At 43.3% G+C, this 25881-nt stretch overlaps 2 protein-coding genes across 3 annotated transcripts in view; one reads left to right on the top strand and one right to left on the bottom strand.

Annotated features, from left to right (window-relative positions):
- The window catches only part of LOC127486342 (transport and Golgi organization protein 1 homolog), a 91651-nt gene extending 74436 nt beyond the window's left edge, over positions 1-17215 (top strand). Inside the window, exons 3-17 of one of the 2 annotated variants that reach the window (XM_070064927.1) lie at positions 1104-1235; positions 4250-4271; positions 6696-6784; positions 7048-7125; positions 8387-8458; positions 8924-8996; positions 9160-9298; positions 11340-11441; positions 12059-12119; positions 12228-12263; positions 12341-12408; positions 12543-12625; positions 14038-14108; positions 15504-15660; positions 17046-17215. In XM_070064927.1, the coding sequence (XP_069921028.1) occupies positions 1104-1235; positions 4250-4271; positions 6696-6784; positions 7048-7125; positions 8387-8458; positions 8924-8996; positions 9160-9298; positions 11340-11441; positions 12059-12119; positions 12228-12263; positions 12341-12408; positions 12543-12625; positions 14038-14108; positions 15504-15660; positions 17046-17122 (1260 nt within the window). In that variant the 3' untranslated portion in view covers positions 17123-17215. The remainder of the gene's footprint in view (positions 1-1103; positions 1236-4249; positions 4272-6695; positions 6785-7047; positions 7126-8386; positions 8459-8923; positions 8997-9159; positions 9299-11339; positions 11442-12058; positions 12120-12227; positions 12264-12340; positions 12409-12542; positions 12626-14037; positions 14109-15503; positions 15661-17045) is intronic. The other variant, XM_070064928.1, reaches the window with a different exon arrangement.
- LOC138847136 (ankyrin repeat domain-containing protein 26-like) overlaps positions 1-25881 on the bottom strand; it is a 271305-nt gene that overhangs the window by 59805 nt on the left and 185619 nt on the right. The window lies entirely within an intron of this gene.

The raw sequence follows: 25881 nt of genomic DNA, 5'->3' as shown, positions 1-25881 counted from the left end.
TAGATGCATGCGTGCCATATGGACTATTTTGTATCACCTGATTCTGCTCAGGACAATATGTCTGAGAGAATTCATGTTGCAGTATGGATCAGTAATTCATTTGTTTCCATTCCCGACTCATCTGAGTTATTTCTACTGAATGAACATCTCTGTTTAATTCACCATTCTATAGGAATTGTTTAGGGTTAAGGTGCCAAATTTCAACAAATACACAGTTAAATCCAAAGCAACCTATGTAGAAAAGTTGTAAATAAAAGTGTTAACTTACTCAGCTGAAACATTTGTCTTAATTCACATAGTGGATCAATAGAATTTATATGAAGACTGTTAAAAATTCTTGTGTTTTGGTGCTACCATTGTTCTTGCCACTTTTGATTTTATTTAAGCATTAAAATTTGATTTTCTCCTTATAAGCTTTTCACTCACGTTTTGATGGGTACTGGTATTTAAAAGAAATCATCAATACAAGAGAAGATGTGGTAGAGAGGAACTCTCGCCCAGTATTAGACAAAGGAGAGTACAGGGCCCACAATGAACCAGGATACTCTGTGCTCAAAGGCACCCACACAGATATCTAACAACTCTACCAACCACCCAAGCAACTTGAGGCTGGCAAGTTATGCTTATTTTTAAACTTTAATTCATTAATTTTTATTTGTATTTTAAAGGTGCAAAGAGACAAGGACAGATGTTCTCCACCTCACCTGCTGGGTCACTCTCCCAGTTTTTACAATAGCCAAGGATGAGCCAAGCCCAAGGCCAGGAGCCTGGAATTCAGTCCAGTTTTTCCACCTGTACAGTAGACACCCATATACATCCTTGAGCTGTCATCTGCTAACTCCCAGGGGGCACATTATCAGGAAGATAGAATGGAAGTAAAGCCAGGACTCAAACCCAGGCACTCTGATGTGGGATACATGCATCACCAGTGGGGTCTTAGCCATTGTGCCAGACACCAGGACCCCAGTCTATCTAGAAGCAAGGAAATCCCCTTGAGTCAGTTGAGGGACATGATTACTCCTTGCAGGCTGACCTAGGGTTCTTAGCAACTGAAATACAGTCAATGTCTGTGTCTTCTCACTGTTTCCAATGTTTTATTGCAGCTATCTCAGAACTTTCCTGACCATTTTCAGCTCAGTACTGATTTTTGGGGGATTTTTCGGAAGCTTATCATTATTGCTACAGTCGTGGCTATTTCGGCATTTGCCATTTTCTTCTGGACAACTGTTCTTGTTGTGAGTATACTAGGAGTGTTTTATATGATAAATAAGGAGGAATTTGTATAGTAATTGCATTTGCACCTGGTAAAATCAGTCCTCCTCCATTCATTGTTTTCCCCATAACCCACAAATTTTAATAAGGTTGTTTTCATTATAATTTGGATTGACACATTTTTTAAAAGTCTGGAAAGATTGACCCATGTGTTCTTTTGAAGTGTGTGATGTAATCTCCAAATGCTTTGAAGTTTTCAAATTCTCTGATTGATTTCTAGCTTACTTTCACTGTCCTGAGAGCAAACATTCTATGATTCCTACTCCTTTCCATTTGGTAAAGTGAACTTATGTCTTGAGTGAATGGAGTAAATGTGCTGTGTGAGCCCGCGTGAGTGTATTCCATTTTGCTGGCTGAATTATTCTGTAGTGTGGACTGATTCAGCAGATTATCAGTGCTGTTCAGTTATTCTGAATCTTTACTGACTTTCTTCCTGCTGGATCTGCCAGTGACTGAGGGAGGAGTGGGGTGAATTCATCTATTTCTAGTTGCAGTGCAGTTTTGCCTCATGAATATTGAAGCTCTGTTGTTAGGTATTTATACATTAAGGGTTGTCATGTCTTCTTGAAAAATGGATCCTTTATCATTATTGTAATACCATGTGATCCTTGAATGCTCCTTGCATTGTGCTTGTTTTGTGTGAAACTGAAATAGCTACTCCAGCTTTCTTTTGATTAGTTTTAACTGTACATTTTTCTCTAACCCACTTTTAATGCATTTATAGCTTGGATTTGAAAATGGGCTCCTGGTATACATTCATTAACTGGGAATTATTTTTTAATCCACTCTACAGTCACTGTCTTTTAATTAGTGTATTTACTTTATTAGCATTTAAAATTATTAATGATATAATTGGTTTAACATCTATCACCTTTATGGCTGTTTTTTATTCATTGTCCCCTTTTGCCTTACACTCTTTATATGCCTTTTCAGGGCCTAACTTAGAATCTTGCAAGTTTTATTTCATTGTGTTTAGCACACCAATTATACTTGAACTTATCTTTTTTGTTGTCTTTTTTGAAAGTGGTTCTCCCTGAATTGGAAATACACATATTAAAAAGTAATCCAATTCACAGGAAATGAAATTTATGTCGTAAAAGGTGACTCCACAAACTCCGTCCCATTTCTTACAACATTGCTATAATCCATAAGCTATAATCACCATATGTATTGCTATTACTACTTTGTTCAGTTATATTAAGCAAAGTGTTGTCTGAGAAACCAATCAGTAAGATAACAACTTTGCCCTCACTTACTCCTTTGCCTATTGCTCTTGCACTATGTAGATCCAAGTAGCTGACATTTATTCGCTTCCTTCTGTCTGAAGAGCCTCTTTTAAAATCTTTGTAGTGTGGCTTATGAAAGAGAGAGTTCTGGCCGGTGCCACGGCTCACTGGGCTAATCCTCCGCCTTGCGGTGCCGGCACTCCGGGTTCTAGTCCCAGTCAGGGCACCAGATTCTGTCCCGGTTGCCCCTCCTCCAGGCCAGCTCTCTGCTGTGGCCCGGGAAGGCAGTGGAGGATGGCCCAAGTGCTTGGGCCCTGCACCCCATGGGAGACCAGGATAAGTACCTGGCTCCTGCCGTCGGATCAGCGTGGTGCGCCGGCCGCGGCATGCCAGCGGCGGCGGCCATTGGAGGATGAACCAACCAATGGCAAAGGAAGACCTTTCTCTCTGTCTCTCTCTCTCACTGTCCACTCTGCCTGTCAAAAAAAAAAAAAAAAGAAAGAAAGAGAGAGATCTTTAATGTTTTTCTTAGAAAGTCTGTGTCCATTTTGGAAGGGTAATTTATCAGAGTGTGATTCTAATGCTTGCCTTCTCAAATCAAACTGATTTTTTTTTGTCTTTTAATATGCCTTCTAATTCTTTACTAAAATCACGACATTACATTGAGTGAAAGGAACTGATTTAAACAGGTCCTTTGTGAGAGATTTTATGGGTATCTTGGTAGAAGTTTAGCTGGCATTACAGTTTACAGGTACTGAAAGTGGCAGAGACTGATGGCAAGGGCTTGGGCCATCTTCTACTGTGCTCCCAGGTCATAACAGGGAGCTGGATCAGAAGAGGAACACCCAGGACTCGAACTGGCACCAATATGGAATGCCAGCACTTCAGGCCAGGGCTTTAACCCAATGCACCACAGTGCCAGCCCCCATCCAACTGTATTTTAAAATTTGTAAGGTGTTTCTAGTGAATCAAAAAAGTGTACTGCAGTATAAATGTTTTAGAATTTATTCTGTTTTCATAGAGGCTTTTCTTGTTTAAGATTTCATTATAGATATTGGGTTTCCCCCCAAACAAATTAAATAATGTATTTGCATTCTAATTATGAATTTTGCCATTTCTAGGATAAAAATTAAATAGATTAGTTTTCCTTTAATAAAATGGAAATAGGTGTTTTTGGTCAAAAATAACTGTTTACTTTTCTACCCTATCAGAAATGGTTTAATGAAAGATCACAATGAAGTAGGAAATATCTTCCTTTTTTTTTTTTTTTTGACAGGCAGAGTGGACAATGAGAGAGAGAGAGAGACAGAGAGAAAGGTCTTCCTTTGCTGTTGGTTCACCCTCCAATGGCCGCCGCGGCCGGCGCGCTGCGGCCAGCGCACCGCGCTGATCTGAAGGCAGGAGCCAGGTGCTTCTCCTGGTCTCCCATGGGTGCAGGGCCCAAGCACTTGGGCCATCCTCCACTGCACTCCCAGGCCATTGCAGAGAGCTGGCCTGGAAGAGGGGCAACTGGGACAGACTCCAGCGCCCCGACCGGGACTAGAACCCAGTGTGCTGGCGCCGCTAGGTGGAGGATTAGCCTGTTGAGCCAAGGCGCCGGCTTCTTTCATTGTTTTTAATCTTTTAGAAGTCCTTTAAGCTAAATGACTGTTATTTCACTAGATTAGTGTTTTTACTTTCATCAGGAACAACATGTATTTCCTAGTATATATTATTATAATAAGGTTAACTTTGTTTCTTCCTTGTCCTAGATAAAACAGCCAGTTTATCAAGGTAAGATTTTAGCCTCTGTTTTCTTTATAATACTTTTCTCAGTGCTGGTATTAGATGTGAGCTTTTATTAAACTAGCTCTAAGTACAGTAATTTTTATAACTTCCTGGCTTATTACTTCTTGAAGGTTTTAGTATTCCTGGAGTGGTTTCTAAATGACAATGGAGAGGGACTCGTGATCTGTTGTAAAAATGCAGGAAGAAGAAGCATTAGTGGGCATAGGAGACTGAAATGAGTTTAGCTTCGCCTAGAAATGTTTAAGAAGCAAGTGATGCTGGCCAGCGCCGCAGCTCACTAGGCTAATCCTCCGCCTTGTGGCGCCGGCACACCGGGTTCTAGTCCCTTTCTGGGCTCCGGATTCTGTCCCAGTTGCCCCTCTTCCAGGCCAGCTCTCTGCTGTGGCCAGGGAGTGCAGTGGAGGATGGCCCAAGTGCATGGGCCCTGCACCCCATGGAAGACTAGGAGGAAGCACCTGGCTCCTGCCATTGGATCAGCGTGGTGCGCCGGCCACGGCAGCCTCCATTGGAGGGTGAACCAACAGCAAAGGAAGACTTTTCTCTCTGTCTCTCTCACTGTCCACTCTGCCTGTCAAAAAAAAAAAAAAAGCAAGTGATGCTAATATTTTTTTAAAAAAATTATATAATGTGAACCTATCAAAAAGCTTAAGACTTAGAAAAGATCTGGTTTTCTGGGGGAGGGGAGAATGTGTCAGGATATTTATGTGGAAAGTCTTTAATGCCGGAGCAGAAAGAGCAGAAATGATGCATAAGGTGGAAGAAGGATTTCATATAGGCTTTATGGGCAATAAATAAGTGTTGCTATCTATTGAGAGCCAAAGCTGCCAGACACATAGTAGGCCCAACATGTTTTATTTTTACAGATCTATTTAGTTTATTTGAAAGGCAGAGTTGAGAGAGCAAGAGGGAGTGAATTCCATCTGCTGGTTCACTCTCCAAATGGCTGCAATGGCTGGGCTGGGCCAGGTTGAAGCCAGAAGCTTTATCCTGGTCTCCCACATGTGTGACAGGGGCTCAAGCACTTGGGCCATCATGCAACATTTCCCCAGGCTATTAGCAGGGAGTTGGATAAGAGGTAGAGCACCCAGGACACGAACCAGCACCCACATGGGTTCCTGACATAGCAGGTGGAGAATCAACCCGCTATACCACAGCAATGGCTCTCTGTGTTTATTTTTTATACTGAATTTATCACTTGTCATGTTTGAAAGGGTGAATTCAGGGCAGCAGAGCTCATATCATGGGCAAATAACAAAACAAAAATAAGGATGCATCTGAGGTCAGATGAGAGAACTAAAAGACTGTCAGAGGAGTCCTTTAGGTGTTTATGTGAGCCATCCACCTTACAGGATGGGTGCATCAGGGCACAATGTTCACTTTTATGGTAGGCAGTAGCATTCTGATCTTGGTAGTGGAAAGTCCTATCTGAGAGGGTTGGGAGCTCATCCAGATCCCGTAGAGACTAAGTGGTAACAGGTTGTATTAAATTATTCTATACTTCAAAACCATCTCTCCAGAGCCCTCCATTCTGCTTCTTGTGAAAGACAATCCTCAGGGCAGCAGGAAGTCTTTGGAGGCCCTGGAGTAGCCAATCAATTGACACTTTGAACACTGCTTTCATAGGAATTTCAAATGATGGTATTTGAGGAAGGAACATAATTATCTACCTTCATAATTAGGGAATAGAAATGTAAGTAGCTAGGGTGTTTGATTTCTGTTTCTTCTCTGGTGAAGACAAAACTATTTGAAGTAATGGAATTTTCTTTTTTTTCTTCTTTTATTGATAAGCAGAGTTAGACAGTGAGAGAGAGAGACAGAGATAAAGGTCTTCCTTCTGTTGGTTCACCCCCTAAATGGCCACTATGGCCTGTGTACTGCACCGATCCGAAACCAGGAGCCAGGTGCTTCCTCCCAGTCTCCCATGTGGGTGCAGGGGCCCAAGCACTTTGGCCATCCTCCACTGCCTTCCCAGGCCACAACAGAAAGCTGCACTGGAAGAGGAGCAACTGGGACCAGTACCTGGTGCTCCAACCGGGACTAGAACCCAGGGTGCCGGAAACGCAGTTGGAGGATTAGCCTAGTGAGCCACAGCGCCTGCCAAGTAATGGAATTTTCTAAGAATGAAGTGCCATCTTCCATTGATGAGAGTACTTCAATGAAAACATGTATTTCCCATGTTTCCAATAATTTCAAATAGGATTATAACTGACATTTGGTTCTTATTTCCTACTAGTTATATTGGTTTTAAAATTACTGTAAGTAAAGTTTGCTTTCTTCAGGCTTAGTAGTGAAGTTAGGAAGTTATTTTCTGGCCATAATGCCAGATAACAAGTAATTTCTGCTAATACATTGAGGTAGTTCAACTATATTGTTTTATTCTTTATAACCTTAGTTTTTATCTCCCCTTAGTTAATTTGCAGCAAATTTCTGAGAAGATCAATAATGTCACGAAAGAAAATGCAGAACTTGTACAACAAATTTCTGTTTTGGAACAGAAGGTATCAATGTCCTTTCAATTTTCATATTTTTCATGGTTTCAGTTTGAGTCACTTCCACGTTTAGTTCAGGTATTCCACTGTACCCTCTTTCATCCACTGCCCTGCTTCATAAGATCTGTAATCTCTTCACATGTGAAGTCAGCCTCCTGCATGCAAAGTGCTGCTCTGTTCACTTGTGTACTGAATCATACATGAGGATAGGTGTTACGTGGCCCTCTAATTAACATTTTTGTATTCTGATTCTTTATTACATATACATATAGATCACTGAGTCGAGAAAACGTCTTCAGGAGACTAAAAGACAAAAAAAGGTGGTCTCTGATGAATCAGTTAAACTTAAGGTAATAACCCTTTGCCTTTATGGAATCCATTATAAAAACAAGTAAAAGAAATAAATATTCCTGATGCAATATGCTGTATTGAAGGATAATGCAAAAAAAAAGTGACAACACTAAAACTACCACGTACAAGGTACATATAACCTGCAGTCTGGAAGAGATCAGAATGCTAAGAATCATGATGTGGTATAATTTGGCTCCTATATTTTACCATAATTTGGCTTCTGAGCCTTTTTGTCCATTTAGTGATCCAGCTGGTACATTTTCTATTGCTTTTCACAGAGTAAAAGTCTTAAGAGTATGGGGGATGAACTTTCTTCTGAAAAAATGTTCAATGTTATTGTAAAAAATACTGAAGTAACATCTTAAATTGAGGGATCCAAGAAGTGTGTTTGATTTCCTGTCTGGGCAATTATCACAATATTCATTGCTGTCCTGCAAGATATTTAGGAAATGTGTGAATAGTTAAGGAATATTAAGGGGGTAGGGACTGTTTAGATGAACTTAAACAGCCCCTACCCCTCTTAATGCTCAGTAAAAAAAATTATCAGTGAAATCTGAGTTATTTTTATTCCTTTATTAATATTCTAATAAGAAAAGCTGTTCCATTAAGAAAAGTTCATTCAAGCAGGTTGACTTGCACAAATTTTTACATTATTTGCTTTTGACTTCTCAGTCATTTCTCTCATTATTTCCTAAGCAGAAAGATTGTTTATGCCACAAAGTATTCTTACTTCAGTGTGTTTTCCCCCTCATTTCATTATATTCTTGACATTTCTTCTAGACCCAATCTGGATCCATGACATGCCCATAACATATAGAGTTAGCCGTGGGATGTGCTTGGTTGCAATTTCAGCTTTTTAGCTGTTTCAGCTGGTGTTGTCATGGAATTAAAAAGCACTTCAATTAATTCTTTCTCCATTTGACTTTATAAATAGAGATGCAGACTAGCACAGTGCTCTCGTTTGTGGATTCACCCCTCAAATGCCTATGATAGCCATGGGTCAGCCAGGTCAGTGGTAGGAAACTAGAACTCAGTTTGTGTTCTCATGTGGTTGGCAGGGACCCACGTACTTGATCCATCAATGGCTGCTGTGCAGGGTGTGCATTAGCAGGAAGATAAATTTGGGAGCAGAGCCAGGGCATTAAGTCAAGCAGTCCAATATGGAATACATGTTTCCCAAGCAGAGTCTTAACCACCATGTGAAACTCCTGCCTCTTTTTGTAAACCTTAGCACTTGTTTTGTTTCTATCTTATGTGCAGGCATTTGAAAAAGGGAAATCTACTGAAAACTTGAAAGAAGTTATTTCACTGAACAACTCGGGAATTTCAGAGGTAAACTTTTTATAATTGTTTCAATATTTCAATTGTACATTTTAGCTCTAATGAGAAATATTTCATTTTTGAAGATTAAATTTATATGATAACTATGTGGAATTTTGTTCTTGTGAAGTAACTAATTACAGTGTTTTCAGTTAAGATCCAATCACCTTTAATGAAACTGGCTTCAGTGAAGGGAAATTGAAGTTATAAAAGTAAAATACTTAGTTGACAATCTAGTAGGAGCAGGTAACAAAATTAGTCACATTCTTGAAGAGACTGTGATCCAGAAAACTGAACTTTCTCATTTCCTTTTTACCTGTTTTAAATTAGTTGTTCTAAACTAAAATTAACTATAAAGTCTGTGGTGATGCAAAATTATCTATTGAACAATATAGGTGTGCATTTCTGTAGTAGTAATGACATTTGCATTGTTCTGCAACCATTTCTTGAATGTCTTTTCTTAAAAATCTCTTAAAGTCGGAAGATGAAAATGAGGGAGTCAAGGATTTACAGCTGAGAGCCTTGAGGGCCAAAATATGGATGCTGGAAGGTACGTTCCTTCATTAGAGGGAGGTCCTGTCTAGTGTAAATACATCTGCATTGGGAAGGTGAAGAGTGGTTCCTGTCTCCCGGGTCCTTGCTGTTTCTCCCAACTCCAGCCAACTCCTTGGGTCCATGTGCATACACACAAAGAAAACTTTTATCCTTTACAGAAAGTAAAAAGAACCTGGAAAAAAGCTGTAATACCTTGAAGTCCATGAAAGCAGCAAAGGAAGCTGAAATCAAACTGATGGATATGAATATGGAGAGTTTTCATGAAATCTACAAACTGAAGGTGGCAGCTGCTGCAAAGTAAGATGTCCTGAACCGACTCAGTAATGTCAGTGCTAATTTCAGTCAGTAAAGAATTCTCATACTTTTTGCCTTGATTCCCATAATATGCATTTTTCTGTCCCTTTCAACTGTTTGTTATACACTCCCTTGTAATTTATTTGTGGGTACTGGAAGAACTGATACCAGCATCATTAATGTCCATGTCTGCATTCTATCTCTCTCTCTTTTTTTTAAATTATTTATTTACTTGAGAGGAAGGGTTACAGCGAGAAGGAGAGACAGAGGTAAAGGTCTTCAGTCTGCTGGTTAACTCTCTAAAGGGCCACAATGGAGGGAGCTGAGTCGATACAAAGCCAGGAGACAGGAGCTTCTTCTGGGTGCAGATGCAGGGGCCCAAAGATTTGGACAAATCCTCCACTGCATTTTTGGGGCATCAGCAGGGAGCAGCTGTTCAACCTCTCTTGTATACCTTTATATTGTTGGGGTTTTTGGTCATATTGTATTTTGTTTTCCTTCTTGTGTCTAGTCATTTCTAATTGAATGCCTGTCATTGAGTAAAAATATTGGGAAAAAATTAAAATGTGGTGTGATGTGATCTAGCTTTGGAAAATAAGGAGATGGCCTCAGGCAAGAATGCTGGCAGTATGGGAGCTGTTAATTCATTCAGCAGCTGAGGGCATTCATTGCAAAGGCCAGTGTATGTCCTCTCCTCCATTCATAGTGTTCCAAGCAAAGCTGTGAGATTTTCCAGTCAGACCCTGAACTCCACTGTATTCCTTTGAACCCATCTATGTGAGCAAAGGCTGCCCATATTTACCTCTCTCTAGTCTCCTAGAGAATTCTTTCATGATCTACAGGGAAATGGGCCTCAAATGCCAGCTGAGATGCCAGGTCGATCTTGTTTCCAAGATTCCTTCTTCTCCATGTTGCTCCCACATGTCATTGCTGACGTGTAGTGATTCAGTCTATTCCATTGTATACCTCATGTTTGTCCAGTGTTTCCTACTGTTCTCGGGGGAGATCCAGGACTTCATCCACACTCACCCATGTTCAAAACCAGAACTCTTCCTTATGGTCCCCCATGGCTCAGACTTGGAATAATATTTCCAAAGTCTGAGACAAGTGTTGCTGTTGTCCTTACTAGTATGTTGTGGGTTTTTAAGGTAGGAACAGTGACTACTCTACTTTGTATCCTTGGCACCTAAAAACACAGAAAGAATTTACCAAGGACTTCCAAGGCATTAACCCTCTCCATTGTTTTGTGCCTGTGTCCTACAGCTGTTGGGGTTTTATGGGTAATGTGGATTAAAGCAGATATCAAAGGGAGACTCTTTCTAGACCATGGGCTTTTGCTGCCTGCATTCTCAGTGATTGCCACTATGTAGAAGTAAATAGCACTGGGGCCGAGGGCTTCGCAGACAAAGCTGCAGGTTCTCAGGAGCTGAGGAAAGCCCCAATAAGGTGGCAGTTCAGGACAGTGTACTTCACTCATGTTGTCAGCACTGGATTTTCCTTCCCTGCATCAGGCTCCCAGCTGTAGGAGGCAGGAGCTCTACCCCTGCATCATAGCAGTGTTCACAGTGACTGCAGTGTTAGGGACTCCATGAGCTGGAAGGATCTCTGTAGATCAGGTTGTCTGTATCATGGTCCCAGCCAGACTGTGAATCATGTTCCTCCATGGGCGGAGGCAGACGAGTGAGAACCCCCTGTCTCATCCTAATGGGATTACTAGTGATGAAATGATTTGACCTGCTTTTCCACAAAGGAGTGTTCACCATTTCAAAGTCACAACTGCTTAGTGTCAGGTGCTATGTATATTCATTGACTTATTACTAATGCATAGGAGCACACAGTAATTAGAGAGAACTTGCCAGCTGGCCAATGGATCGTCTTCTGTCAGTGGGAGGCTTCACTTCTGATTCTGCACTGTTTGTGGGTCTGTGTGTTTATACGGATGCCTGCAAGGGGACTTTCCCATCATGCACTCAGACTGTTAGCAAGCGGGGAAGCATAATCCCACATGGGCTTCTGGGAAATATGCATTTCTTTCCCATCCTAGGAAGATGGCAGGGAAACAACAAGAGTGGATGGAAAAGGAGACGAAGCTGTCAGAGAAGGAGGAGAATTTGAAACGGGCTGAAGAAGAAATTGAGAACTATGTGTGAGTCTAGAGACTATACAACCAGTCCAGAAACAATGGTTGGATTAACTGTTTAATGCTTAGGCCCAGGTAAAAGATAACTGTAAGCAATGTTCAAGAGACATAGAGATGATTCATACAAGATTATACCAAATATTTTAAGTTTACAAATGACCAAGTGATACTGTTCCTACACAGTTCCTGATTCCAAATGCTGGCCTGACTGCATGGAAACTCGATTGTTTCTTGGGGTGGTGAGAATCCACCTTCCTAATCCTTAGGAAGACAGCTCATTGTAGGATGGATCAAATCCATTACAATGATTGTCCCCATTTTATAGACCCGGTTCTTGCTGCCCTCAGAAACATGGCAAGGATATAAGTAATAGAATGGACTTTTATGATAAAAGACACACAAGAGAGGAAAAACTAGGGAAATAAGGAGATGACATCAGCTGGGAATCCTGCAGGTATAACATAAAGGATAAGGAAATGATGCAGCAGTAGGGCTTACTCTTTCTGTACTTTTACAATCATTGTGAGTATTTTTGACATCTGAGGATAGGGTAACATGGGGAAGCTGTTTAAATTCATAGTCAACATTGTGCTTCATCTGATGAAAGTGATTCTGAATCACAGGAGAAGACTGCAAGAAATGCAGGCTCAGCAGCAGCGAGAAAAGGAGACCTTCAGACAGGAGGTAACTGCATGCTGCCCAATAGCTGCACCGTCCTACACGTCTTAATGCGGATGGTTAAAGGGCCCCTGAGAGTCCCTAAGCCCTCACTTTCTGTGTTGGCCTTTTCAGATTGCTGTTCATAAACAAAAGGCTCGTGACGTTGAGGTAAAAATTTTTCATGTGTTCTTTCCATTCTGCCCTCTTTTCCACAACTGAATGTGCATGTGTTTCCCTCCCCACAGCTCAGGGCTCAAGCTCTGGAGCGGGAGTTGATGGTGCAGAAGAGGGAGACTGCCCACTTGAAACACAGGTGCATGAAAGAGCAGGCATTTTAAGCGTGTCTCTGATTTGAGACTAAGTTGTTGAGTGTCTAGTAAAGGACTTGTTCTGGGGTGTGTATGTGTGTGTTCTGTTACTTAAATCTGTTTTTTCTCTATCTTCAAGATTGGAAATAATGCAGGCAGAGGAATCCAGGAGGCAGAAGCCAGTGTCAGGGGGACCTGGCTGGGAGAACCCTCCACAGAGAGGTAGGAGCAGTGTGGAAGGAGGGTGATAGCTTCATGTCCCCTGCACATTCCACACCCTCAGCTTCTCACTCTGGGCAGTGATTGTTCCATTTCCTGAAGAGTTCCATGCACTTAGCAAAGAGAAATGATTGTCCTGCAGGGAGGCTGGGTGCTGTTTCCCTCATGTGCCCTGGACAAGTGGCCCTTCAACCAGACCCCAGGCAGGGTAGAACTCAGACCCCAATACTGACTGGGGACTCTCCTCCACTGCACCTGAACTCAGTTCTTTTTAACTGACAATAAGGGCATAGAAGGGAACCTGGCCAGATCCTCCTGTCCACCATGAGTCAGTGGTAGAGGCCTTAGCAGCACCAACAGTACTTGACAATAAAGGTTATACATCCTGATAAGAGAGGAAATGTCCTGGACTATCATCCCTCTAGTAATATTCTGCAAGCTCTGCTTTACATCAGTCAGCCTGTGTTCTTTTTTTTGGCTTTTTTTTCTTTACTGTCAACTATAGAGCTCCATCAGTAAATTAATTTTCTATGTAATTTCACTTCTATAATATTATAACACTCAAATTTTATAATAAACCCAATGAAAACATTTTCCTTTTGTCATCATCTCATCATTAATATAGTTAAGTCCTTTTCCATTTATAAATAGTTATATCACAACAGATCACATAGATGGCCAGTTACAGAGGGACTAAGATTTTCAGAATCTCTCCATGATTTCAGGGCCCTGGGGCTGTTCATGGCCAGGGTTTATTGATATTCTTTATGTCCAAGGATATTCTTAAACTATAATTTCCTCTATACATATTAGGTATGTATATCAACATATCATGTTGATTTCCAGCTAATTTTAGCACTGACTTAGGTACAATGAGTTGGTTTGTGGTGAGAACCCCTGGCACAGGCTAAGGTGGTATCATCCTCAGTGAGGACATGGGCCTCCCCCTTGTACTCAGGGCTCTTCTGAGGCACCTGGTAAACCCTGGGCCTCTGACCAGAGACCTAACATGGGATTGAGTTTAGAGGGTGAAAAGGTGTGTGGGTTTTCTCAACACTGAGGCAGAATAACTCCCCTCCCCAGGTGGTTGGCACTTTGCTACAGCAGGTAAGCTGCCTCTTGGGATGCTTGTGTCCTATATCGGAGGACTGCGTGAGACTGAGTCCTGCCTCTGCTTCTGATCTACCTTCCTGCTAATGCACCTGTGAGGCAGCAGATGGTGGCTCAAGCACTTGAGTCCCTGACAAACATGTAGGAGATCTGGATGGAGGTCTTTGCTGCTTGCCTCAGCCTGGCTATTGCTAGCATTTGGGGAGTGAACCTGCAGATGGGATTTGTCTGTCTCTGCCTTTTGAATAAATAAATATATAAACATTTTGTTAAGAAAGAATACAGTGCTGTCTCTTGTTGGGCAGATTCCAGAAGTTGTGCAGGTCACATGAAGAACCAAGGCTCATCCCCTGCTGAGGACACCAGGAAGGAACAGGTAATTGCTGTGGTCATTTTCCTTGTAATGATTTCCTGAAACCTGATCATTGCGTATACAGCACTCTCTCTTCCATTATTTTCTGATTTGTGTGTGCTGTGATACCTTTTCTGTGTCTGTAACTTTTCAAAGCAGCCAAGCCTTCCCCCACAAGCCTGTGGGCCTCTCCTTTTCCAGCTCAGCATCTGTGCTGGTGCTTTACAGGCTGAAGCCTGAAGGTTTGCTTGTCAGTTTCTGGAAATCACTGGCAGAGAAGATGGCTGTGACCTTCAGCCTCATGGCACAGTGACTCCCCCCAAGCTTCTACAACCTGGGAGGTGGCCAGGCCACATTTCATTGTCAGAATAAAATACCTCCTTTCCTGTTTTGATTTAGGTTGTTTAACCATTCAGAACATCTTCACCCACAGAATCCATGATTTTTTTCTGTTTTGTTCAATATTGAATTTTGGACAAAGCAAATCACTGTCTCATTTCTCTTGGTAAATGAGCTGTGCAGAAAACCCTCCAGTGGGGCCCTCTGTGGAATATTCTGAAGCTTCAGGGATCATGTTTGCAGAATGGCAAATGCTCACCTGCTGTGAGATAGTGAAGAGTGTTCATCAGCATTTACCTGCAAGGCCAATTCCCAGGAGAGCCTAATTGAGGTTTCCATATGCAGGTTTTTGTGTGACCTGTGTAGATGCTGATGTTGGTGATTTTCCATTCAGATGTCACTGGACATCTGTAGTTTGAAATGAAAATGTACCTTGTTTTAACTTTCTTATTTCCCACCTTGTTTGTGTAGGAGATAAAAGTAGTGTGCAGCTCCCAGAGTACTTCCAATTCAGTCTTGCCTATGAATTAAGATCGAAACATGTGCCTACCTAACTCCAGTGGGTAACATGGTTTCTGGAAAATCACATTCCCAGTTTCCCTGCAAGACACCAGGAATCTGCATTCCGCAGGTGATCCTGTGTCCAGGGGCAGCACCCCCAGTGAGGAGACCCTCAGCTAGGGAGGGAAGCGGAGAAGATTGGAGAGGCCCTCTCATGTGTGTACAGTGGACTTTCCCCTCCTCCAGTGTGCAGGAAATGTCTGTGGATATGTTGGGTAGTCCTTGACATGGAGGTCGTCTGTATGGAGTGTGTGTCTTTATCAGTTTGCCACGGCACTGTTTCTCTGGGACGTACCTCTACAGACATGGACAGTGACGTGTGGTGACAGCAGTTCACTCCTCAAACTGTTGGGATCCAGTGGAAGAGGAGAGTTTTGTGGTGCTGAGGCTGCTTATTTAATACCTGGTGGAGAGGAAGGCGCCCACCATTATCACCTGCTGTACTGTGATTCAGTTGTGTTGGTATTGGTGTTGCCCATGATATTAATCTACTTCAAAATGTTAACTTCTGCTCTGCAGGTCAGCATGGCTGCAGGAGGACCTCCTCCTTTCCCAAGACCACCCTACATGCCATACCCCATGAGGGGCTACAGAGAATCCTTCATGGGCTATCCGCCACCTCCTCCACCCTGGTGGTTTCCAAGACCTCGGCCAGTACCTCTGTCTCCAGAATTTGGTATGATGATCTGCCCTGAATGAACTGACTTGCAAAGTGTACCAGTATCTTTCTCTCATTTTTATTCCTACACAAAATGTCCCAGTGATTCTGCCAGGCTTTGCATTTCAAGGATGAGGCTACCTAAGGGCTCTGTAACTTTGCTGATGATTGATTCTGAGGGCACACAGTGGGCTACATCACAGCCCTAACTTGTGTAGGTGTCTGTTCAGATGAGGAAAGAACTCATCTATAGAATGCAGAAATAGCAGTTTGGCAGAGCATGGAACCCAGTGTTGGGGAGGGGGGTCATGCTCAGCTCTGTGAGGGATGAGACTTGGCCTTGGCTTTGAGAAATGCAGGGTCCTGTAGGGTCTCACAACGCTCAGCGCTGGACTGGTCATCGCTGTAATGGAAGTGCCAGTGAAGGACCCCAGTGTGTAAAAGAGGGAGTGAATCTCCTGGGTGTAAATGAGGGGTGGCAAAGAGGAGGAGATGAGGAGGGGCCGTATAGGGTCACATTGAGCTCCCTAAGATGGGGGCTGGAAAGCTGACCTAGCAGGACAGGCGGTGTGAGCAGAGCACATAGAGGCTGCCTGGGGTCACACGGAGCTGCTGGAGGAGAGTCCTCATGACCCAGTGTGGGCCAGGGCACCATCCTGCTGAGAGTGCTCTTGTTGCCCTACAGCCCTCTGTCCACAATCTGAAGGAAAAGGGAAGGAGTCTCATGGGTGTGTCCAGGTTCTGCCTGAGTTTATGATGCCCCAAGGATACTGACAATGAAGTCGGCTCTCGATTAGCAGGCAGCTGTCTCTGCCTCACAACAAGAAGCCTCAGGAGTCTCAGCTCCTCCAGACACCCCTGCCTCTCAGTGTCACGCCAGGCAATATGGGTCTCTCTCCCTGTGCCCATGCTGTCCCAGCCCCTGAGGACAGTGCTCTGTGGAGCTGTGACGTGGAGATCCTATTGGTTTCTGAGGATGTTGTTAGCAGGAAGACATTAAGTCCATGGGAAAAGTGTTCTACAAATATCTGGTACATATATGCAGCCGTCTTCTATCAAGATCACCAAGAGATGCTCATTAAGTGCATTAGGTAAAGCTGGGGGTGCAATAGCTCACACCCAGAGATTTGCAAAATCTGTTTCCTAAGAAAAGGCAAAGTTCCCCTCTCTAGTAATAAAATGCAAATCCTGCCTACAAGGTGAAAGAGAAGTGTGTGAATGTGCACAGGTGGGGGCCGAGGTCTGTGGCTGAGATGTGAGGACTGTTGGTTTGCGTGGTGTAAGGACTCTCAGGTACAGCCCCACATGGAACACATCAGGAGCAGACACAACACGGAGGACAAATGTAGAAAGGGAGAAGTCAGTAGATGGGGGAAACAATCCCAATTTCTTTTGTCTTCCAGGAGAGCCATTGTGGAATTGGAATAGGAAGCTCAGCTATCCGGAACAGGCTGTGCCTGTAAGTCAAAAAGCCACCTGATGCCCATTTTCCGAATGTTTTCCCTGTCCCACGAGGACTCTTCCTCTCTTATCTGTCTGAGTGATTCCCCTAATAAACCTTGTGTGGTGCTGACTTTGCCTAAGTGTCTGCTTCCGGGAAGGCCACTTGATCCCCCTGAGGGGGACACCATGTGATTCACAGAGCCCAAACCTGGGCAGAAACTGTGGTGCTGCAGGCTGGAGCAGGGCAGCCATTCCTGGTGGTAATGACCATGAGGGTGCAACCAGTGGTCCAGGCCTTGTCAGGAGCCTGACTTCATCTTGCCAGCTGCTCCCCAGTGGCACCAAGTCCAGGAGGCCTCCAAGAGAAGCTGAATTTGAAACAGATTGATTGACAAGCCCTGTGAGTCCCAAAGTCCTGCAGTTTCTTTATTGAGAAATGGGCAGAGGTGAGTTTTCAGGGGAACCACGGACAAGACTAAAGTGGAATAGAGAGCCTGGAGGCCTGAGGGTGTGAAAGAATCTCAGAGTGAGAGGGAGGGGGAGGGTGGGGAGGGAAGAAGTGGAGGGAGAGGGAGGGGAAGGAGAGTGAGGGAAACATCATGGGAACAGAGATGTGTGGGGTGCAGAAAAGAAATCCCAGAGACAAAGGGAGAGAGACTGATGAGAGAGTGATTTGTGCAGAGGAAGGAGGAGAGACTGAGGAGCAAAAGGCGAGAAGCAGCATTCACAGGCTGGGCTTTGGGTCAGCCCAGCTCCAGCTGTTGCGGCCATTTGAGAGGGAACCAGAGGATGGAAGACCTCTCTCACTCTTGCTCTGTAACTCTGCTTTTCAAATAAAATAAATCTTAAAAAAAAAATAAGATAATAACTTTATGATATGTGTACCTTAGCAAAATAATTTTAAATGAATTCTTCTCTTCACTCCATTATGGCTCATTTCTTTTAATTTCATGAAAGTTGTTCCTGTAGATTGCAGCAGAAATCCACATGAATAAGGCTGGGGTCTTCTCATTGATGTCAGTCATGGGGAAGGGTGGATCCATGTGCTCAGCCTTTGCAGCATGGCCACTAGGAAGTGAGCCATAGTCCTTTCGATGGAGATAATTTAAATGAATCACACATAGATTAGATTATGTAGTGCCTGGTGCAGATTGGAAGTTCAAGTACAGTTTTTGTGCATATTGCAATCGTTATGGTCTGTGCTGGATGTGACTTTTTCTCACAGTACATTAGTGAATATTACCTCTAAAACAAATCCTTCACAGGTTTTTAATACTTCTTAGCAAGATTCCATGAAGATACGAAAATTTTTTTGCTGGATATAGTCAACCACCTATTTGCAATTAGACACAAGGATGGCTAATGCCAGTATTGATTTCAATGTTTTGCTAAAGATCCAGTCTTTCATATGGGTAACCTTGAGCAATAATTATATAATGTACCCCTGATTCCATCTACAGTAATAGAAACATTTCTTTAGCCATTTCAATAATACATCGGCTCTCTAGCTCCTGCACCTCGGTCTCATGCAGGTTTGGGGATCTTCTCCATTTTTTTTTCTAACAGGCAGAGTGGACAGTGAGAGAGAGAGACAGAGAGAAAGGTCTTCCTTTTGCCGTTGGTTCAACCTCCAATGGCCGCCGCGGCTGGCGCACTGTGGCCGGTGTACCGCGCTGATCCAAAGCCAGGAGCCAAGTGCTTCTCCTGGTCTCCCATGCGGGTGCAGGGCCCAAGCACTTGGGCCATCCTCCACTGCACTCTTGGGCCATAGCAGAGAGCTGGCCTGGAAGAGGGGCAACTGGGACAGAATCCGGTGCCCTGACCGGGACTAGAACCTGGTGTGCCAGCGCCTCAGGGTGGAGGATTAGCCTATTGAGCCACAGTGCCGGCCTCTTCTCCATCTTAAAACAAGAATCCTGTGGTGGACATCCGGCCCAGCAGTTAAGTCACTGGTTAGGACACTCATTAAACTGCCTGTGTTTGGGGCCAGTGCCATGGTGTGGTAGGCTAAGCCTCTGCCTGTGGCACCCACATCCTATAAGAGTGCCAATTGTGTCTTGGCTGCTCCTCTTCCCATCAACCTCTCTGCTAATGGCCTGAGAAAGCAGTGGAAGATGATCCAAGTGCCTGAGCCCCTGCAACTATGAGACCCAGGAGAAGCTCCTGGCTGCTGGCTTTGGATCAGCCCAGCTCCAACCATTATGGCCATTTGGGGAGTAAATCAGTGGATGGGAGGCCTTTTTCTCTGTCTCTCCCTCTCTTTTGAGTGTAACTCTGCCTCAAATAAATACAAATATTTAAAAAAATAAAAAACTGCATTGCTGCATTCCGAGTAGCAGCCTATGAGTCCAGCTTCCCGCTAATCCGGACCCAGGGAGGCTGTGGTGATGGCTCAGGTGCTTGGGTTCCTGCCACCCACATAAGAGACCTGGATAGAACTTCCAGCTCCCAGTTTCAGCCCTTGGCTGGAGGCAGGCTTTGGGGAGCAATGCAGCAGAGGGCAGCTCTTGTTCTGTCTCTGTGGGTCTGTGTCCATTGTGTATGTCTTTCTGTCTGTCAGATAAAATTTGGAAAACAGTAGGAATCAGTTTTCATTTTAAAAATTGCTACAGAGATAAAGAAAATGTATTCAAATGCAGTAGCTGAATTACCCCATTTAAATTTCCTCAACTAGAAGAGACAACTTGGAAAACGCTTAAAATTAAATCTTTGCACAAACCTGTACGTACCATAACCATCATTCCTGCCACCACCAAAATGAGGGTTCATGCTCTTCCTCTGGATCTAATCATGCTTTATTCTGGATTTAATCATTCTTTATTTCTACCCCAAGCCTTGATTTCTAATAAACTCTGTAAATCTCAGCTTCATATGGGTGACAGGAGTGACTGCGGAATGGGGGGAGGGGAGGCATACAATTAACTCTTGGAGCCGCTAAGCTCTGATGCTCTCTCTTGTCTCCCTCTCACCCTGTGTCTCAAAAATATAAACAAATCTTATTTAAAAAAATGGAAAGTGCACCCCAGGCAGGAGAGAAAACAAGTTTTCAAAGAGGGCTTGTGTGGGGCACTGTCTTCTAACATGGCTTGGAATTCAAGCATGCATCAACAGGAAGTGCTGCACACAGCAGAAGTCACCTGGCCTGTTTGGGGGACAGTAGGGTGGTTGAGGCAGCTGAGGGCTGCCTTTGGGTGACAGCTGGTGGTGATAGTGCCACTTCATCAGGGGAGGGGGTGGGCAGTGGACTCCATGGCGCCCCCTGCTGGGGATGCGTCCCTTGCTTTCAGATCTACAAGGGGCGGCTTCAACCCCAGAGGCTCAGTGAGGAGCCTGGATCCTGACTGACCTGGCAAGGCCTGTCCACTTCCCGGAGGGCACGGCTTCAGTTCCTGAGGGGATTCATTATTGTTTCAGTGGTGTCTAATTTTCTGGTTTTGCATTGATCATGAAAACATATGTTGTGTAACTGCAGGGGTTAACTGAAATACTGTTTTTTGAAACAATTCAAGTTTTTAGCTGATTTCCCTTATACATACTGGAGTATAATTTGGCAACCACTTGGACTTTTCACGAAACACCCTTTGAAACGCCTTTCTCCCCAACACTGGTCTGATAGAAGATGCGTGTTGTGGAAGCTGCTTTGACTTGCTTGTGCCTGACACTATAATCTCAGGAGCACTGAGCAACCCCAGTGGCGAGCCCCCACCCAGGAGGAGCAGGGCTGTGCATTTGCATCTGGTTCCCTCCCTGTGGATGTCTCCAGCCTGGCTTCCCTTAGAGAAAGGATACATTCTTGCTGCGTGTTCATGTTTGCAGGGTGGAGTGTAGCTTTCTCTTTACAAGTCCTTGCTCCTGGTGGGAGCTGGTGGGGGTGGATTGGAGGGACGCCCCTCTCTTTCCCCTCCAGCCCTAGTGAAGCAGAAATCAACAGGAAGAGAGAAGCCAGTTAAGGAGTTTGATTGAAACTGTTTAACTTTTGCTCTGCCTGTGGAATGCACGTTTTCATGTGTGAAAACTTAACCCAGATGGTAGACTACTGAATTATAGGATGACAATTTTTAATTTTAGACTCTACTTTTAAACATTCCTCTAGAAAGAAAATATGTCCTTAAAATACTGTTGTCATTGGCCAGCACCACGGCTCACTAGGCTAATCCTCCACCTGTGGTGCCAGCACCCTGGGTTCTAGTCCCGGTTGGGGTGCTGGATTCTGTCCCGGTTGCTCCTCTTCCAGTCCAGTGCAGTGGAGGATGGCCCAGGTCCTTGGGCCCTGCACCTGCACCTGGCTCCTGGCTTTGGATTGCCAGCTGTAGGGGCCATTTGGGGGGGTGAACCAATGGAAAAAGGAAGACCTTTCTCTCTGTCTCTCTCTAACTTTGCCTGTCAAAAACAAAATACAGTGTCATAGTGTAGCTCACATAACATGCAAACATGTCACAGGAAGACTAGCACAGAATCTTACTTTTCCTGCCAGAAGATTTTCTGCCGTCTTCCTTCTGGTTGCCATTGCGCAAGTCTGTGAGGGAATCACAGGTTTTGCTCATGTGTTTTCTAGTAAAGTAGAGCTGAGGGTGGTGCTTATGGATTAAAGGACTTCACTGTGTGCTTCAAAGTGTTTCAGATGATTGAATCCTTCCTGCAGTCTCTCTAATGGAGGGACTGATCATGATGAAGAGCAGCAGTGCCAGGTAAACCGTGTGATACAGGCTGTAGTTTATACAGTGTGAACAAACCTTAGTCATTCAAGTATATTGCTGTTTACACTACGTTTACCTGGATGATCCCTTTAAAATATTAACATAATAGCACCGTCAAAAAATTCCCTTATATAGTCACAGGAAAATTGCAATTTTTAAACTGCATTTTACGGGGAAGTCCAGGGCTCCGAGTCCACACATCGGCGCTGGAAGGGGAGCAGACCTGCGTGGAGAGCGTGGGAGCCCACAGTTCGGGACATCAGCGGCAGACTCAACACACCAGCGCTGGAACGCGAGGTGAGCCGAACCTCAATAACCCGAGACACCGGCAGGCAAGCGGAGAGAGGAGACTAGAGGAAACGACCCCCGGGGCGGGGGGGACTTCACCAAGCTAACTGGAAGAGAGAGAGAGGGAAAAAAAAAAAAGGTGACTGGTATGGACACGGGTTTCTCTCTCTCCGCTCACCTCTCAAGGGCGAGCAAGACAAAGAGCAGGCGCCATCTTGGACATACGTCATAAGCAGAGCGACCTCAGGTCTGCACCGGCCCTGAGCCTAGCAGTAAAACCTGACTCTGGGTGGGGCGAATTAACAGATTAGGACTTAGTAAATTTATGGTGCTACTGAACTGAGACTGTGAAAAAAGAGACGGGGGGGCGGAGAGAACTCACGGAATTCACGTGAGCACTCTCCAGAGACGCTACAATTCTGTAACTTTGGCAACCCAGTGGGAGACTGAAGGAGAATTTGAGCCCACTCTAAGGGCCGAACAGATTCCCTGTGTGGTCCTTGGGAAAGAGCTTCTGATCTCTGGCTCCTGTGGGTATATCATTTGCCTGCTAACTACCTCCAACTTTGTTCAGCTGTGCAGAATAACGTCCCTGTTGAATCAAAAAAAAAAAAAAAAAAAAAAAGAGAGAGAGAGAGAGAGAGAGGTTTACCACGCCTAACCTGGGAGTGTCACCTTTGGCACACCAAACAGAGCTCTCAGGCCACACCCATCTCAAGCCCTAAGGCTCCATCAAAAACAGATAGTCCACTTAATCTAGAGTCATAGTATAACAAGAAAAAGCACCACAGTGAAGAAACCAAATATCTCCAATATGACAAATAACAAACGCAAAAACCAAGGTAATAAAAACAAGGAAGTCACCATGAAGCCCTCAAATGAAAAAGACACCCCAATTCAAGATTATGAGGATGATGACATAGAAGAAATGCAAGAAGCAGATCTCAAAAAATTGATAAGAACATTAAGAAGTTCTCAAAAACAAATTCTTGAACTACAGAAATCCTTAATGGACAAGATAGAAAATCTCTCTCGGGAAAATGAAATATTAAGGAGGAATCAAAATGAAACGAAACAACTAGTACAACAGGAAACTGGGATAGTGACTGAAGTGAAGAATTCAATAGATCAAATGAAAAACACAATAGAGAGCCTTACAAACAGAATGGGAGAAGCAGAAGAGAGAATTTCGGACTTAGAAGACAGAGAACAGGAAAGGATACAGTCAGACCAAAGAAAAGACGAGGAAATTAGAAATCTGAAACATATTGTCGGGAATCTTCAGGATACTATTAAAAAACCCAACATTCGGGTTCTAGGAGTTCCTGAAGGCATGGAGAGGGAGAAAGGATTAGAAGGCCTTTTTAGTGAGATATTAGCAGAAAATTTCCCAGGTTTGGAGAAGGACAGAGAAATCCTAGTACAGGAAGCTCACAGAACCCCTAATAAACACGACCAAAAGAGACCCTCACCACGGCACGTTGTAATTAAACTCTCCACAGTGAAACATAAAGAAAAGATCCTAAAATGTGCAAGAGAGAAACGTCAGATTACTCTCAGAGGATCTCCAATCAGACTCACAGCTGACTTCTCATCAGAAACTCTACAAGCTAGGAGGGAATGGCAAGATATAGCCCAGGTACTAAGAGAGAACAACTGCCAGCCCAGAATATTATACCCTGCAAAGCTATCATTTGTGAATGAAGGTGAAATAAAGACTTTTCATAACAAACAGAAATTGAAAGAATTTGTTGCCACTCGTCCAGCCCTACAAAAGATGCTTAAAGATGTGTTACACACAGAAACAAAGAAACACGGTCATCAATATGAAAGAAGGTAAAGGAAGGAAACCAAGGAAGGAAAGCTCACAGCAAAAGATCACAGGGAATTCAAAGCATATATTAGAACTTATCTTTGGCAAATGGCAGGGCAAAGTTACCACTTATCATTAGTCACATTGAACGTGAATGGCCTGAACTGTCCAGTTAAAAGACACCGTTTGGCTGATTGGGTTAAAAAACAAAACCCATCTATTTGCTGCTTACAAGAAACACATCTTTCCAACAAAGATCCATACAGACTGAAAGTGAAAGGCTGGAAAAAGATATACCATGCCAACAGAAATGAAAAAAGAGCAGGCGTAGCCATCTTAATATCAGACACCATAAACTTTACCACAAAAACCATTAAGAGAGACAAAGAGGGACACTACATAATGATTAAGGGATCAATTCAACAGGAAGATATAACAATTATCAATGTATATGCACCTAACTACAGGGCACCGGTTTATCTAAAAGATTTGTTAACGGACTTAAAGGGAGACTTAGACCCCAATACAATAGTACTGGGGGACTTCAATACTCCACTCTCAGAAATAGATCAATAGGACAGAAGATCAACAAGGATACAGTAGATTTAAACGACACTATAGCCCAAATGGATCTAACAGATATATACAGAACTTTCAATCCTTCAGCTAAAGATTATACATTCTTCTCAGCAGTACATGGAACCTTCTCTAGGATTGACCACATACTAGGCCATAAAGCAAGTCTCAGCAAATTCAAAAGAATTAGAATCATACCATGCAGCTTCTCAGACCATAAAGGAATGAAGTTGGAAATGAACAACTCAGGAATCCCTAGAGCATACGCAAACACATGGAGATTGAACAACATGCTCCTGAATGAACAATGGGTCATAGAAGAAATCATAAGAGAAATCAAAAACTTTCTGGAAGTAAATGAGGATAACAGCACAACATACCAAAACTTATGGGACGCAGCAAAAGCAGTGCTAAGAGGAAAGTTTATATCAATAGGTGCCTACATCAAGAAATTGGAAAGGCACCAAATAGATGAGCTTTCTATTCACCTCAAGGATCTAGAAAACCTACAGCAAACCAGACCCAAATCTAGTAGGAGAAGAGAAATAATTAAAATCAGAGAAGAAATCAACAGGATTGAATCAAGAAAAACATTACAAAAAATCAGCCAAACGAGGAGCTGGTTTTTTGAAAAAATAAACAAAATTGACACCCCATTGGCCCAACTAACTAAAAAAGAGAAAAGACCCAAATCAATAAAATCAGAGATGAAAAAGGAAATGTAACAACAGACACCACAGAAATAAAAAGAATCATCAGAAATTACTACAAGGACTTGTATGCCAGCAAACAGGGAAACCTACCAGAAATGGATAGATTCCTGGACACATGCAACCTACCTAAATTGAACCAGGAAGACATCGAAAACCTAAACAGACCCATAACTGAGACAGAAATTGAAACAGTAATAAAGGCCCTCCCAACAAAGAAAAGCCCAGGACCAGATGGATTCACTGCTGAATTCTACCAGACATTTAAAGAAGAACTAACTCCAATTCTTCTCAAACTATTCAGAACAATTGAAGAAGAGGGAATCCTCCCAAATTCTTTCTATGAAGCCAGCATCACCTTAATTCCTAAGCCGGGAAAAGATGCAGCACTGAAAGAGAATTACAGACCAATATCCCTGATGAACATAGATGCAAAAATCCTCAATAAAATTCTCGCCAATAGAATGCAACAACACATCAGAAAGATCATCCACCCAGACCAAGTGGGATTTATCCCTGGTATGCAGGGATGGTTTAATGTGCGCAAGACAATCAATGTGATACACCACATTAACAGACTGCAGAAGAAAAACCATATGATTCTCTCAATAGATGCCGAGAAAGCATTTGATAAAATACAACACCCGTTCATGATGAAAACTCTAAGCAAACTGGGTTTGGAAGGAACATTCCTCAATACAATCAAAGCAAT

This window comes from Oryctolagus cuniculus, chromosome 19 (assembly GCF_964237555.1).
Source record: "Oryctolagus cuniculus chromosome 19, mOryCun1.1, whole genome shotgun sequence".
NCBI lineage: Eukaryota > Metazoa > Chordata > Mammalia > Lagomorpha > Leporidae > Oryctolagus > Oryctolagus cuniculus.
Note: the sequence above shows the minus strand (reverse complement) of the source record. Positions and strands in the feature narration are given on the sequence as shown.